We start from the raw sequence: 15,000 nt of genomic DNA, 5'->3' as shown, positions 1-15,000 counted from the left end.
GGGAGGAAATGACATTATGAATCAACCATTGAAGCCCTGTTTCAAATGTAGTGAAAATAGCCGATCTATAGTGCTTTGTTCACTAAGCAGGAAGTCAGGGAAGTCAGGGTTGGATTAGCTGGAGGGGGATAATGTGGATGTTCCTCTGCTTTTGCTATCCTCCGCTCTGGTCATTAATTTCTATGGCCGGTGGGGATGTGTTTTATCCCTGCTTCTGGTCAGACTGAGTTAAAGGCATGCATTTCCTGTCGGGAAACGTAGACCGTCTGAAATGTTTGATATTCATGTTTTATTATTATTCTATTAAAGAATATGTTAACCACATCAACCCTGGTGTCCCTATGTTGGGCCTATTTTCAGTATTTGTCGTACTACGTATCGAGCCCTTGAGAGACCATTAAGTGGTTATTATGTTTCAACGTAACGTATTTAATGGTGTTTTCAGCATTGAGTCTACACGGTCCACATAAGTCTACACCAGGGGTCTTCAACAGGGGGTCCGGGACCCCTAGGGGGTCCTCAGAGTTACTACAGGGGGTCCGCCAAATCTTTGTGTGATATGATTTTTTTTTAACCACTTGAACCCTAGCATCCCTTTTCTGGGGAGAACTTTAGCCAAAAAAATAGCCGATCTACAAGCTCACAACGCCTCGCGCTGCGAGGCGTTGTGAGCTTGTAGATCTGCTATTTTTGGCAAAGAGGTGTTTGGTGTAGACGGAAAAGAGAGCAGACCAAGTAAACAAAAAAAGCAGACTATACGCTGACTGTTTAAAACAAAGCTAAGATAAAGGATGTATCCAGTGAGTTGTGACCTGTGAGGCAAGAGAGTCTTAACCAAGCGTCAGTATGTGACGTCTTGCTCAGCGGCACTTCAACAGCCAGCTAGTGTGAGATGTTTGATGTCCATTTGTTGATTCTGATGTGTGTGTGTGTGTGTGTGTGTGTGTGTGTGTGTGTGTGTGTGTGTGTGTGTGTGTGTGTGTGTGTGTGTGTGTGTTACAGTATAAGCAGGTGGAACAGTACATGTCCTTCCATAAGCTGCCTGCAGACGTGCGCCAGAAGATCCATGAATATTATGAACATCGTTTCCAGGGGAAGATGTTTGACGAAGAGAACATCCTGGGAGAACTTAGCGAACCCCTGAAAGAGGTGCACACGCATGCACACACACACTTATTTAATGTTAACCTCTCATCTTGGACGCATCTATGAATTGATGCTTGAACACCACTGCATCCAAAGCATCTACTTTTACTTTTTAGTCTTTCTTCCTGATCGTAAAGATTATACGTGTTTATGTCAAAGGACTGAGTAAAGGTTATGCCTGACAATGTGATATCTAACTGCTTATTGTTTGTGGTGTCCCCTTAATAACCAACCAGACTAGTCGACTATGGCATGACCTCTCTCTCTCTCTCTCTCTCTCTCTCTCTCTCTCTCTCTCTCTCTCTCTCTCTCTCTCTCTCTCTCTCTCTCTCTCTGTGTGTAGGAGATTGTGAGTTTTAACTGTCGCAGTTTGGTGGCTAACATGCCTCTGTTTGCCAACGCCGATCCCAACTTTGTGACGGCGGTGTTGACGAAGCTGCGCTTCGAGGTGTTTCAGCCGGCAGACTTCATCATCAGAGAGGGAACCGTCGGGCGCAAGATGTTCTTCATTCAACATGGCCGAGTCGGCATACTGACCCGCGGAAACAACGAGACCAAACTCAGCGATGGTTCCTATTTTGGAGGTGAGTACTGGTCTGGTCTGGTTTTGTCCAGTCTGGTTTTGTTAGGTGCTGTTTTGTTTTTTTGTCTTAGGACTTTATATACGTAATTTACAGCTAATCTAGAGTAATAGTGAGACACAGAGGAGTGACTCACTAGCGTGGTGAAAAATGTATTCAAAAGTAATCCAGACGGGAAGAAGCAAAAACATCAATACTTTTTCTATATCTTGAGATGTTAATACGATTTTTATTATAATAATAATTGTATTATTATTATTATTATTTTGTGGCGTTTCTAAGCCTTTATTTGAGAGAGACCGTAATTACACACACGCTTGTCTGTCTATGTCTCTGTCTGTCTATGTGTTTGTCTGTCTGTCTGTCTGTCTGTCTGTCTGTCTGTCTGTCTATGTGTCTGTCTGTCTATGTGTCTGTCTGTGTTTGGAGCTAATCTCGCAAACCTGTTGGACAGGGATTTATTTTCCCCACATAAAACAAACATTTTACAGTGGAAGATAATTGGACTCTAAACAGGCTGAAACCGTGCCAAAAATGTTCATATGCCCTAGATATGTCATAGGCGACTGACGTCATAAACTGGCACCGTCATGGAACTATACGCAGTTCCCGTGTGGATCCCGATGAATCCACATGATGCAGTGTTTCTCAGTAGTAGCATGTTTAAAATAATCCGGTACACAGCCAGAGCTGAGGGAGCTATTAACAATAGAGAGTACATTTGGGCCCAGGGAGTTGAGAGCATCTTTAAAAATAGATATTGGGATGATGTCAAGAGGACTGGAGGCAGGATGCATTCGAGAGACAACGGCTGTGAGGGCCATCTAATGAGATCGGGTTGGGGCTCAAGACACACAAGGAATCGGACAATCAAACCCGCAGCTATGTGGAAGCACAATCTTAGACCTTACTGTATGTCTGTGAGGTTATTTAAAAGAATTATAAACATTTCATCCTTTGAAAAGACTGGAACAGGGGGAGGAGCGTGGTTTAAAAATCTATCAGTTGTTGGAAACGAAGCTCGGGGACTATTCCTATTCCATACCCACATGAACCGTAGCATCCCTATTCTGGGGGCGAACATTAAGGCAAACAAAACTGATCTACAAGCTCACTTGCGTCATGTAGATGAACTATTTTCGGTGAAGAGATTTAAAAAAAACAAAAGCGCAGGCCTAGTTTAGAGTCAAAAGTAGCTTTTAAGTGGTTAAGCCTCATTCACTTTGTGATTGAAAGATGAAAGTAGTTCCTTCACGTGGATAGAATGAATCCCCATGTTTAGTATTTTTCCACCTACGCTCAACCTTTCCGTGCCTCTCTTTTAAGGCCTAGTGTTATCATTCATTCAAGGGTACAGGTTAACTGTACCAATTGATTTGTTTTTAAACGGAGCGACCGAATCTATGGCTGACAAGCAGAGGTTGTTCAAACATTCGACTAAATCACTGGTCTATACACACGGAATGTCATCATACCCTTCTCAGGTCTACAAATACAGAGGTGAATTCTTCAGCTGAGTGGCTATTGAGAGTGCAAGAATGGCTGGTGCGATTTGGTGGATTGGCTGTCAGCATTAAAAACAGTAGCCTATAACAAATGATGCACTTACGGTCGGAAACAAATAAATCAATAATACAGAGGGCGTTGAGGTTCAGACTCATGAAAACCAAGTCGAGAGAGTAAGAGTCGTGTGTGTTGGCCCCTGTAATAAGCAAACTTATCTCAATCAACATCATTAAAATATCCAACAAAACGTTATTTGGCCGAGGTGAGTTGTACATCAACACTGTGAAAAAAGGATTAGATTGGATCAGTACCGCGGGAAGTAGGGGTGCTGGGGGTGCCCTGAAAATAATGTATAAAAAAAAAAGAATAATAATAAATAAATAAAATTATTAAAAACATTTTTGTTTGATGTTGGTCGTTATTTGGGGGGGGTTTAGTGCAATATGTGTTCTGGAACCGAAGCAACCGAATTAAAGTAGCAAAACCCCCCGAAAAAGGTTTTAAAAAACGGAAAATAACCGCAAATAACCGAAAATCTTTGCGCGAGCTAGTCATGCACATCCACGCGCTGCGCTCGTGGATGTGCACGCATACAGCACCCGTACCTTAAAACATCTTCCCGCGGCTATGGATTGGATTGGAGTTTTGGCAGAGGGGGTGAAGTACCTGCCCTCCATCCATCGCAGAGTCTAGCGGTTCAAATCCAGCGTGGTGCATCTGGCCAAGCATCATTCTATACAAACACAATTGGCCGTGTTCGAAGGAGGAAAGCCGGACGGGGAGGGTGATCTTTGTCGCTGCCCATACCCCGACAGGCTGGGGACTGTTGAACGGGAGGAGTACGTTCTCCTGGTGGGGGCTCCTCACTGGCAGTGGTATAAAGTAAATAAGTACATTTTACTTAAGTACTGTACTTAAGTTAAATTTTGAGGTGTTTGTACTTTACTTGAGTATTTCCAATTTCCAATACTTTTACTTCTACTCCACTACATCTCAGAGGCAAATATTGTACTTTTACTCCACTACAATTATTTGAAAACTTTAGTTACTAGTTACTTTAATAAAATATTACATTATAAAACATACATTAGCATCTTTAGCCCTATTTTATACCTAGACTATTTGAAAATAGCAGATCTACAAGCTCACAACTCGTCGCACCGCGACGCATTGTGAGCTTGTAGATCTGCTATTTTCAAACATTTTAGTACTTTTACTTTTGGTACTTTAAGTACATTTTGATACCAATACTTTTGTACTTTTAATCAAGTACATTTTTTAATTCCTGACTTTTACTTGTAACAGACTACTTCTACATTGCAGAATTGATACTTTTACTTAAAGTAAAACATTTGAGTACTTTTTCCACCACTGGTAGGTGAGGCAGTACGGGTACCGCAGTGGCACCACAGAAATGTGTGGGCAGGGTTAATTGGCGTAACGACTAAATTGGGAGACAAAAAGATGTACAAATTGGCTGCTCTAAATAAAATAAATAAATAAAGGATTACATTAGATAGGATTATATTAGATAGGATTTAATCTGAGTTCCCAGAAGTTTTCGCCAGCTAGGATTAGAAACACCAATACCCACATGACAACAGCTAAACCGCCTCCTCAACAAGACATCTTGGGCTCATGCCGATGAAGTCAGAATCTGTGGGACACAGTTCATTCAAGGCCAAATTGTCTCCACCTTTCAGCCAGGTCTCAGGTATAAAGAGATCAAGAATACATGTCGCCACCTTGCTAAACTAATGGCATATGTCAGTTTTTCAGGAAAAATAAAAAACTGATCCAAAACAAAACTACATGATATTTCTTAATCATTTCACCCAAAATGTTTATAAACTAGAAAATGTGCTCCTCGGAGCACAGGTCTCCGCCAGTACTGTTCCTGATTAATCCTGTCTTACCTCACTTCAAAAGATATAAATGATCTTTTGAAGTGACACACCTATTTATAGGTCTCTATTTCATCATGCGTCTCGCTAGCCAATCAAAGCACACCCTTTCAACATATTGTCACATGTCACGTGAAGCTTGACCAATGTTAGCTTGGTGGACACACGGAAGAACGAGAACGAAAACATAGTCTCCTGGCGGAGACAAAAAGTATGACTATTAAAATAAAAATAACACTGTCTGTCAGTTATGTAACGTAAGAGATTTAAATAGGTTTAACTAGGATTAAACCTGACTTAGGCCAAATGATTTTGACCTAAGTCAAAATCATTTGGCAATTCTTTTGGCCTAAGTCACAAAAACAAGTGACATAGGCAAAAAAAAAAGCCTATTTTGGCCACAAAATAGGCACACTAGGGAGATAGAACATTATACTAAAAGGGGAGTGAACAGCATGATCCTTTTCAATTAGGATATAGGTGATTTTACCAGAGGTGGCCAGTGTCATGAGGAGCTGACTTAGGCAACAATAGAATTTTCCTCAAAATATGACTTAGGCCATTAGTTTAGCAAGGTGACGATGTTTTACTTTCCATCATTTATGTTTGTATCTTTTAAAGTCTAGTCCACAAGGGAAGCAGCACGACGTCCCGTTTTATTCTCACAGCGATAAAACACGGAAGCAAAGTGATGAAAACTGTCATTCCCTCCTAAACGCTTCACATCTGTCCTCCAATTCACTCTTCTCCTCCCCCCACTCCATCCTGCCGCCACGCCGTCTCTCTCCAGAGATCTGTCTGTTGACCCGCGGGAGGAGAACCGCTAGCGTCCGCGCGGACACGTACTGCCGTCTGTATTCTCTGAGCGTGGACAGCTTCAACGAGGTCCTGGAGGAACACCCCATGATGAGGCGGGCCTTCGAGACTGTGGCTGTCGACCGATTGGACCGCATCGGTAATGCTCTCCGTCCATATTGGCTCGTCGTCTGTGTGTGCTGTGTCTGTCTGTAATCTCCTTTAGATCTATCACGTAGGCCTACTTACAATATTTCACCCATTTGGAGGATCCTAAAATCCCAATCCCTTTGAGTTTGACGATCACATGGGTGCACTCTGAAAACCCTGAGCGGACATCGATGCTGCCAAGCTCTAATCGTTTGTCATCCATTCGTTTGTTTCCCCTCCTCTGTGTGTGCTTTTTGTTACTTCTACATTCAGTTGTCTTCTATAGCAGTGGTCCTCAAACTTTTTCATGTCAAGGACCCCCAACTTGACGCTTAACTTAGCCCGCGGACCCCCATTTGAAAAGATATGCCAGGGACCCCCATAAGAGAAGATTTTTACGGCTCTAGCAGTGATTTTCAACCATTTTAATTTCAAGGACCCCCCAGTTTGACATGCATTAGGGCTACGGACCCCCATTTAATGACATTTCTATCTCTGGGACCCCAATTTATATTGTAAAATCAACTTAAATTTAACTCTGAGAGTGTACAAATGGAACCAAATGGACCCGTTAGGGTCCATTTGGTTCCTAACTATCCCATCATTTAGCTGGGGACCCCCTGGAACTCCCTCAAGGACCCCTGGGGGTCCCCGGACCCCACTTTGAGAACCAATGTTCTATAGAGTGTTGATGTAGTCCTCCTTATTATTGGTTGATTGTAATGTTGCAGATCTAGGATCTGATCATAGTCTACTGTTGTTGGACATTGAATGAGAAAACGTAAAATATGAAAGTTTGAAATGTGTGTTGTATTGTTCTCCATGCAGGAAGGAAGAACTCCATGCTAATGCGTAAGTCCTCTCAGGGTGGCTCTATGGTGGGAGGAGGCAGTATGGGTCGCGGAGGTCGTGGCGGTGGGGGACCGGGCGCCGGGGGGCTGTCCATGGGCGGCCTGGGTTCCTGCGACAGCATGCTGGTCCAGCAGATTGTCAAGCACGACAGCATGCCCGCCATGCAGGAAGCCATCGCAGCCGCCGCCGCCGCGGGAAGGGGCGGGGCCATGGGGGGGAGCGGCACGGTGTCCCCGAGGCCGCGGCCGGTGATTTGGGCGCCACTGGTCCACGCCCCCCTGCAGACGGCCGCCGCCACGACCAACGTGGCCATCGCTCTGATGCACCAACAGCAGCAGCAGCTGCAGCAGCAGCAGCACGCTCTGGGGGGCGCCATCTTTATTCCCTCCCCTCTTATCTCCCCCTCCCCCTCGTTCGCTCTCTCGCCACCACGCCCCCCCGTCCTGCAGCCCCTACGCCCGTCCGTCAGCTCCCTCATTGGAATGATGGGCGTGGGGGGGATGGGGGGGTTGTCTCCCAGGGGTGGGGGGTTCCCCCCTGGGGGAATCATATCCCCACCTGTTGCTAAAACCCCTTCAGTCCCGCCCTCCATCCAGCTGGGGCGGACCTTCCACTACGGTCTCCGCCTCCACACGGATCCCCCATCCTCCATGATTGGCGGGTCTCCTGGGACGGCCACAGGGGGTGGGACCGGTATCCCGCCCCTCCACAAGGTGGCGCCCACGCCCACGCCTCCGCCTAACCCCTCCCCCTCTCCCGCCCCGCCTTCCGGCGGCCCTCAAACGTCGGACGGGCGTAGTTCCACGCCCGGCCAGCAGGGGGCAAAGGAAGCGCTGTTGCGCCACGGAGGAGGGCCGGGGGGCTGCCAAGGTCTCCCCGCGCTGGGCAGACTCACCCAGGAGGCCAGGCTGCTGTCCGCCTCTCAGCCCAGCCTGCCCCATCGATCCTGGGTCGGCCTTCAGCCTCAACCCCCTCTGCACCGCAAGGCCTCTGGAGGGAACCTGCTGGCTGCTCCCTTCCTGCTGGTCGGACCTCTGGCCAGAGGGGGCAGCGCCGGGGTGCTGAGTTCCAACCCCACCGCTCCAATCCCCCCTTTCATCACTCCATCAACCCCTGTGGCTCAATGTATCGCATCCACACACACACAGCCTGGCGCTGTACCCACACACACGCACACTGTCGCGCACGCCAGCGCACAACCTGCCTCCTACGCTGCCCCGGTGCCCACGCACGCCAAAACGCATACTGCCACGCACACGCCGCCACCATCATCATCATCATCATCATCCTCTCTGCCTCCGTCCTCCGCTCCTAAACCCAGAGTGAAGGCCTCCTCCGTCACGCCTCCGTCACCTTCTCCTCTTTCTGGTCCCAGCCCTGCTCCGACCCCTTCCCCCATCCTGACCCCCACCCAGCCCCCCATGCCCTCCCTGACCCCCACTCATACCCCCACCCAGTCTCAAAGCCCCACCCAGCCCCCCATGCCCTCCCTGACCCCCACTCATACCCCCACCCAGTCTCAAAGCCCCACCCAGCCCCGTAACCCCATCCTGACCTCCAACCAGCCCCCCACACCCATCCGGACCCCCACCCAGTCCCCCATCCCCACCCAACCCCCCACTCAGCCCTGTACCCGCACCCAAACCCCGACCCAGTCCCGTACCCCCATCCTTACTCCCACCCATACGCCCTCCCAAACCCCCACCCAATCCCGTACCCCCTCCCAAACTCCCACCCATACCCCCTCCCAAACACCCACTCGGTCCCGTACCCCCACCCTTACTCCCACCCATACCCCCTCCCAAACCCCCACCCAGTCCCGTACCCCCACCCTTACTCCCACCCATACCCCCTCCCAAACCCCCACCCAGTCCCGTACCCCCACCCTTACTCCCACCCATACCCCCTCCCAAACCCCCACTCGGTCCCGTACCCCCACCCACTCCCCCATCTCCACCCTTACCCCCACCCTTACTCCCACCCAAACCCCCACCCAGTCTCGTACCCCTACCCTCTCCCCTTCCCAGGTGCTACAACGTTCCTCTTCTCCCCCAGTCGCTTCATCTTCACCTGCTCCCAGTGAGACCACCCCCCTCATACCCCCCTCACCCACCGCCAGAGCCCCGCCCGCCCCCTCCTCCACCACTCCCCAGGTTCAAACCTCCATCCCTGCACAGACACACACCAGTTGTCCTGGTAAAGTCCAGTTCTCCGTGCATCCGGTTCAACAGTCTCCCAGTGCTCCCACCGTGACAGCACCGCCCCTCCCCCTACACCCTGCCACGCCCTCGACCACCCAAACCACACCCATCCCCACTAACCCGCCTCTCTCCTCCGCCAACGCAACAACGACAACTCCTAACACGCTACCTGACTCTGCCCCTTCCTCCAAACCAGCCACTACAGCCGCCACCCTCACCCTCTCGAAACTCAACCCCCCCTCCAGTCCCACCCACACTTCCCGCCCCCCCGACCTCAAACACCCTGCGTTAGCCCCGCCCACACCGCCACCCGCCTGCCCATAACCTGGAGAGACTCTGAGGGTCTCAGACACAAACTTCCTGCCAACATGTAGGATCCCGGGGAGAGGAGCGGATGTGATTGGACGAATGTCTTGACAGTATTTTGCGCGGGGTGAGCTCATTGGCTGAGCTGTGGGTATACAAAGTTGTATGTCTATGTCGTTAGATTATGTTCTCATGTGGACACGTTCAGTTTGTCATCCATCTAGAATGTTGTTTTCTTAAGAGTATCAGGAGTCACACTGCTGTAACTGGCATTAACATGATGGAACTATATATAAAACAGGTGTGATGTAGACACAGGATAGATGCACTGAAGTTCTGATGGCTCAAACCACTTAAAGAGGTCGCTCATTTGGCCACCCAAACAATAGAGCATGAATGCAAAGTGTCTCCAATCCTCTTACAATATTTCATTTACACACATCCAACAAGGAAAAGTACAGCTACTGTACTTGTTAATCTACAGTGTTGTTGCTTCACTGGTCAGGCTATATGATCCAGATACAACACCTGACACAAAGCGACATACAAAGAGGCCTTAGCCCGCGTATATTATAAGGAGGAAGCCTCAGACTCGTTGAAAGAGAGACTTAGACACTCTTTGATCTCACTGCAACGCGATCACACAGTTCATGTATCTAACATGATTCATAAACACTGATAAATGGTGTTCAACTCTGAACTACACGTAGTGTTTGGAACTATTGGTCACCACGGCAACCAATCGCTCTTGTTTTTGTTATCTCTGAGCATACTGAAACAAATTTGAAATCGACTGTAAGTTGGTTTTGGCAATAAATGATTGAACATTGAATATTGTCTATCTATGGGAGTGTCGTAACTCTTTCTCTCAATGGCTCCGGGAGGCAAGTGACCAATCATGATCACTTGGGGGTTCGGTCTCAGTTGAGGCGACGCTTTGAAACTTGAACAAATTCAGAATGCAGCTATAGTCAAAAAGTGATCAAGGAGAGACGTTGGGTGAGGAGGCAGACTTTTTTTTAAAATTCAAAGTGTGCTTAGTGAAGAGCCAACAAAATGGCACTTTCCATCCTGAGACGCTTAGGCCAATAATCCGTTCGCTTTGTTTCGGGTGACACTAGGAGGGTTAGTTATATTAGAGGTTATTAAAATGGTAAATGCAGTGTGACTGATTCATATCTGGACAACAATGTGTGTAAGAAACACTGTGTTAATGCCAGGACATAATGAGCTGTAATCTACATGTGTCCTGATTGGGACTGCAAGGAGACACATCCACATGTATCCATATGTACTGTATGTGTATGTTAGTTATTGTTGGAGGCGGAGCACCAGAAAAGAGAACACAAATGGACACAATTATATGAGTAGTAGCATCATGTTTTGTGCAGACTGGACAGAGTAATATGGGACGTGCTCTACTGAAATCAATCGCATATCGCATAATCGCATTTAGACCTTTGGCTGCTTTGGGTTTTTTTCCTTTGTTTTCTCGTTCTTTCTTTCTGATGTAGGCTGTACCTGCAGGACTTGTAGGATTTGCAGGACAGGGCTTGCATGACTTGCATGGAAACAAGGAACCTCCTCTTTCCTGCGGAGCACACACGTGGAAATGTGATTCATTTTGACAGAGCAGGTTTTGTGTGCGTTAAGTACGTGCACCTCCTGATCCAACCATCTTACTGGGTTTGGAGCCCGTGCGACATACTGGTTTGGAACGAGGGGCCAGTACAACATACTGGTTTCCAGCTCAGTGCCCCTCTTGCCTCCTGTTTTTCACCAAAGTGTAATATTTTCCTCATCATCATAGTAATAATTATCAGGATATAGTATGTCAATTGTATAGTTGAGGACTTTATGAACAATAGCAGTGCGTGCGTGCGTGCGTGCGTGCGTGCGTGTGTGCGTGTGTGTGTGTGTGCGTGTGTGCGTGCGTGTGTGTGTGTGCGTGTGTGTGTGTGTGTGTGTGTGTGTGTGTGTGTGTGTGTGTGTGTTTAGTTTTGGACTGAGACAAACTTTTGATATGTCTTCGTGTCTACACTCAGAGCTGCTGTAAAAACAAACAATTTTCTTGTGTGAAACTATTTCCAGTTCTTCTTTATGCTGTGGAGTTATGTTTGTCTCTTCTTTCTCCCTGTAGATGACGTGCCTCTAGGTTTGTGGATACCTCTCTCTGCTTCTGTCTTTCATCTGTCTCCACCTACACACACACACACACACACACACACACACACACACACACACACACACACACACACACACACACACACACACACACACACACACACACACACACACACACACACCATCTCATCACAGCTGTTCAAGGCTTATGCCACTGTGTCATGTCTCAGGCTTCAGTAGAAAAGATTCTTCAGGGGAGATTTTACTAGTCTAGTTTATTATTATATATTTATTATCTAATAAATTAAGCTATATGTTCCAGTATTCCTCGGTGACACTTTAGACCACGCTGCCCCCCCCCACCCCCCACTGATATGGATTCCTCTAAGTGGAAAATATGATGATTATGATGCTCAACTCAAATTAACTCTCATAAAAGTGTTAATCCGTAAGATTATATTACAATATAGCATATTGTAATATTCACAGTTTTATTGCAATAGATCGTAGAGGGTTTTGTGCTCAAAAGCGGCCTTAGAAGAGGTGCTGCCTAAAATAAAAGTAGACGTAGGAACGAGGCACTACACTCCCAGTAGAAAAAAAGAAAAATCAATAAAAAAGTAATTTTTTGTAGCAATAGCCATTCAATGTGATCATGTTCTGTAACGCTGAATTCAAACCAGCCAGAGTATTTCACTGCCACATTCTGAGAAAGCAGCGAGGTTCAATGCATCGTCTGTGGATATGGCCGACTGCCTCTTTCCCCACTGCGACAGGAGGCGAAGCCAGTAAAAAGCGAAACGGCTAAAAGTTAAGGAAAGTTCCACTTTGCCACTGCCGCTGTGTTGTGAGACAGAGCGGGAGCCAACCAGAAGCGAGCGGTGCTCTGGAGTATAGGCGTGAGCTATAGGCCTATACACTCGACACCACTTGAGATGGACAGAAACAGATTATGATATGAAATGAATCAAGATTGAGCAACTGCGTGGCCTATTTCTTACCTAAATCGAATAGGTCGTTTACAAACAAGCTGCCAGAGAAGAGCACAGAGTGTCTGTAGGCTACTTCTCCTCCCTGCCTGTCAGCTCCCCAGCCACGTGCATCTGCTCAATTTGACATTCGCTTGCCGCTGTACTGCTGTTGTTAATTCACCAAAACCACTGAACCACCCATCTTCAGGATTAACACTTTAATTCTCGAGAGAAATGATGGGTTGATGGGGTTCAGTATCATGGACAGAATAGATCAGAATAAATCAATGTTCGTTCGGGTGAAACGTTACTTTAATGCTAATCTTTCTCTTTCCATCAGCACTGTGTTCTCATCTCTGTGTCGTGCCGTGCGTTTGTGCCTGTGTGATACCATGTTGCCTAGACTGTACATCTAATAAGGACCAAAAGCATTCTTTCAACTTGTTCACAGCTTTAGCTTTCAGCTAAATTAGCTAACGATGCTGACGTCAGAGAGGGGAGTGATGATAATAATGATGATGATTATGAGGATAATGATAGTGATGATGATGTATCTATATGGTTGTAAAAATAAAGTGGTTTTAGATATCATTTTAGTGAGCACTGTACATTTTCTGAAGTGTGTCTAGTTGCATTTGTGTGTCTACACATGTATGTGTTTGTGTACGTGTGTCTAGTATGTATTTTTATTGTATTGGTCTTACATAATCCCTTATAAGGAAATTCATGTGTGTGTGTGTGTGTGTGTGTGTGTGTGTGTGTGTGTGTGTGTGTGTGTGTGTGTGTGTGTGTGTGTGTGTGTGTGTGTGTGTGTGTGTGTGTGTGTGTGTGTGTGTGTGTGTGTGTGTGTGTGTGTGTGTGTGTGTGTGTGTGTGTGTGTGTGTGTGTGCAGTGTTGGGAAGTAACTAAAGTAATATGTAACTTAAAGTAATATTATTACCTTTTCCCAGTAACTAGTAACGTAACTAATTACTTTCACGTTTTGAGTAATAATATTACCTTTACTTTTTTTCAAAAAGTAACTTATTACTTTTTTTCACGAGCCTCGGTGGTACTCTGGGTTTGAGTGTGTTTATTTGATCCTGTGTTGTTTTTGGTCCATTGATATAATGGTAGACTGGTTGGGATCGAGTTGCTATGCAGGCTGCTTGCTGATCCGGTCTAGAGCGGATACGGAAACGTTGCGCACTTGGGCGGGCCGCCCTTAAACCGGAACAAACAGTGTTGCCATGTCTGCTTATTATAAGCGACTTGTTAACCGATGAAGATGCGCCGTAAGCTTGTAGGTCGGCTATTTTCTATATATATTATTAGGCAAAAAATACATTAAATACATTTAAAATACTTGTTTCCATTGAGGTCCTTAGTATTCAATTCATACTCGTCAAATGGTTTTCATTTAGTCTGTAAGTTATGAATTCATACACTGTAAAAGTCTTAGTGTTAATATAATTCAAATGAGTGTACAATGAGGATTTTACAATGTAGGCTGCAGAAAAGAGAAAAAAACAACTGCTAATGTTGAAAATGCAAAGTCAGACTTTTGGGGAGAAAGGATGCAAATTATTGGGGGCGAGAAAAAAAAAGTAACTAAAGTAATAAGTAACTAGGTACTTTTGGCAGGGAGTAATAAGTAAAGTAACTACATTACTTTTTAAACAAGTAATATGTAATAAGTAACATATTACTATGTTTTAGTAACTATCCCAACACAGTGTGTGTGTGTGTGTGTGTGTGTGTGTGGGGGGGGGGGGGGGGGGGGATTGATTGATTGATTGATTGATTGATTGATCGATTGATTGATGTACTTTATTTAGTAAGACATGAACAACAGTACATGGAAGTACAAATTCACAATACAAGGTCTACTAAACTGGAAGACTCATTAAGCACTGAGCTTGTTTAAGATGAGATCCCCATGCACACAAATCATGATGACATATAAGAGACAGACAGATATACACACTACTATACAGAACGTCATACAATCAGCTTACAGGTTACTGGTATGAAGAGTGAAAAATATGTACAAGAGAAGGAAAAAAAAGGGGAGAGGGGGGGGGGGTAGGTTAAGACTTAGACAGGGGCCATTTTAGAATTGCAGCCTCTTGAAGGTGTATCTTTAGGGCAGTTTTGAAAGTGAGTAGGGTTTTACACTCCTTTTCTCCTTTAGGTAGAGCATTCCACATTTTTGATGAATAGCATGAGAACGAGTTCATTCCCTTTGTTGAGCCAAATCTGGGTTGAACATGATTCGTGGAGCTGCCTCTGGTGTTATGATCGTGAACTTCATTAACGTTTTGGAAGTATTTTGACAAATACAGGGGCATCTGTTGTGGTGTATCTTGAAGACCAGGCCCATAGCAAGTTGCTGTAGGCTACTCTGTCCTCAACCCTAAGCCATATAGATTTACCTTGGTTATTTCCCAGGGGGTGGGGCAATAGACCAATTATTTAACATTGA

The 15,000-nt window shown here is 46.0% G+C and overlaps 1 protein-coding gene across 1 annotated transcript in view; it reads left to right on the top strand.

Annotated features, from left to right (window-relative positions):
- The window catches only part of LOC311039565 (uncharacterized protein), a gene marked incomplete at both ends in the record, with an annotated part of 35,137 nt that extends 25,678 nt beyond the window's left edge, over positions 1 to 9,459 (top strand). Inside the window, 5 exons of the mRNA XM_084049505.1 lie at positions 1,003 to 1,149; positions 1,490 to 1,730; positions 5,928 to 6,092; positions 6,911 to 8,059; positions 8,258 to 9,459. Coding sequence (XP_083905631.1) covers positions 1,003 to 1,149; positions 1,490 to 1,730; positions 5,928 to 6,092; positions 6,911 to 8,059; positions 8,258 to 9,459 — 2,904 coding nt within the window. The remainder of the gene's footprint in view (positions 1 to 1,002; positions 1,150 to 1,489; positions 1,731 to 5,927; positions 6,093 to 6,910; positions 8,060 to 8,257) is intronic.
- Positions 9,460 to 15,000: the final 5,541 nt, after the last annotated feature.

Source organism: Gymnoscopelus microlampas (genome assembly GCF_963454915.1).
Source record: "Gymnoscopelus microlampas genome assembly, chromosome: 3".
NCBI lineage: Eukaryota > Metazoa > Chordata > Actinopteri > Myctophiformes > Myctophidae > Gymnoscopelus > Gymnoscopelus microlampas.
The sequence above is the reverse complement of the archived record's forward strand: the minus strand, read 5'-3'. Positions and strand labels throughout refer to the sequence as shown.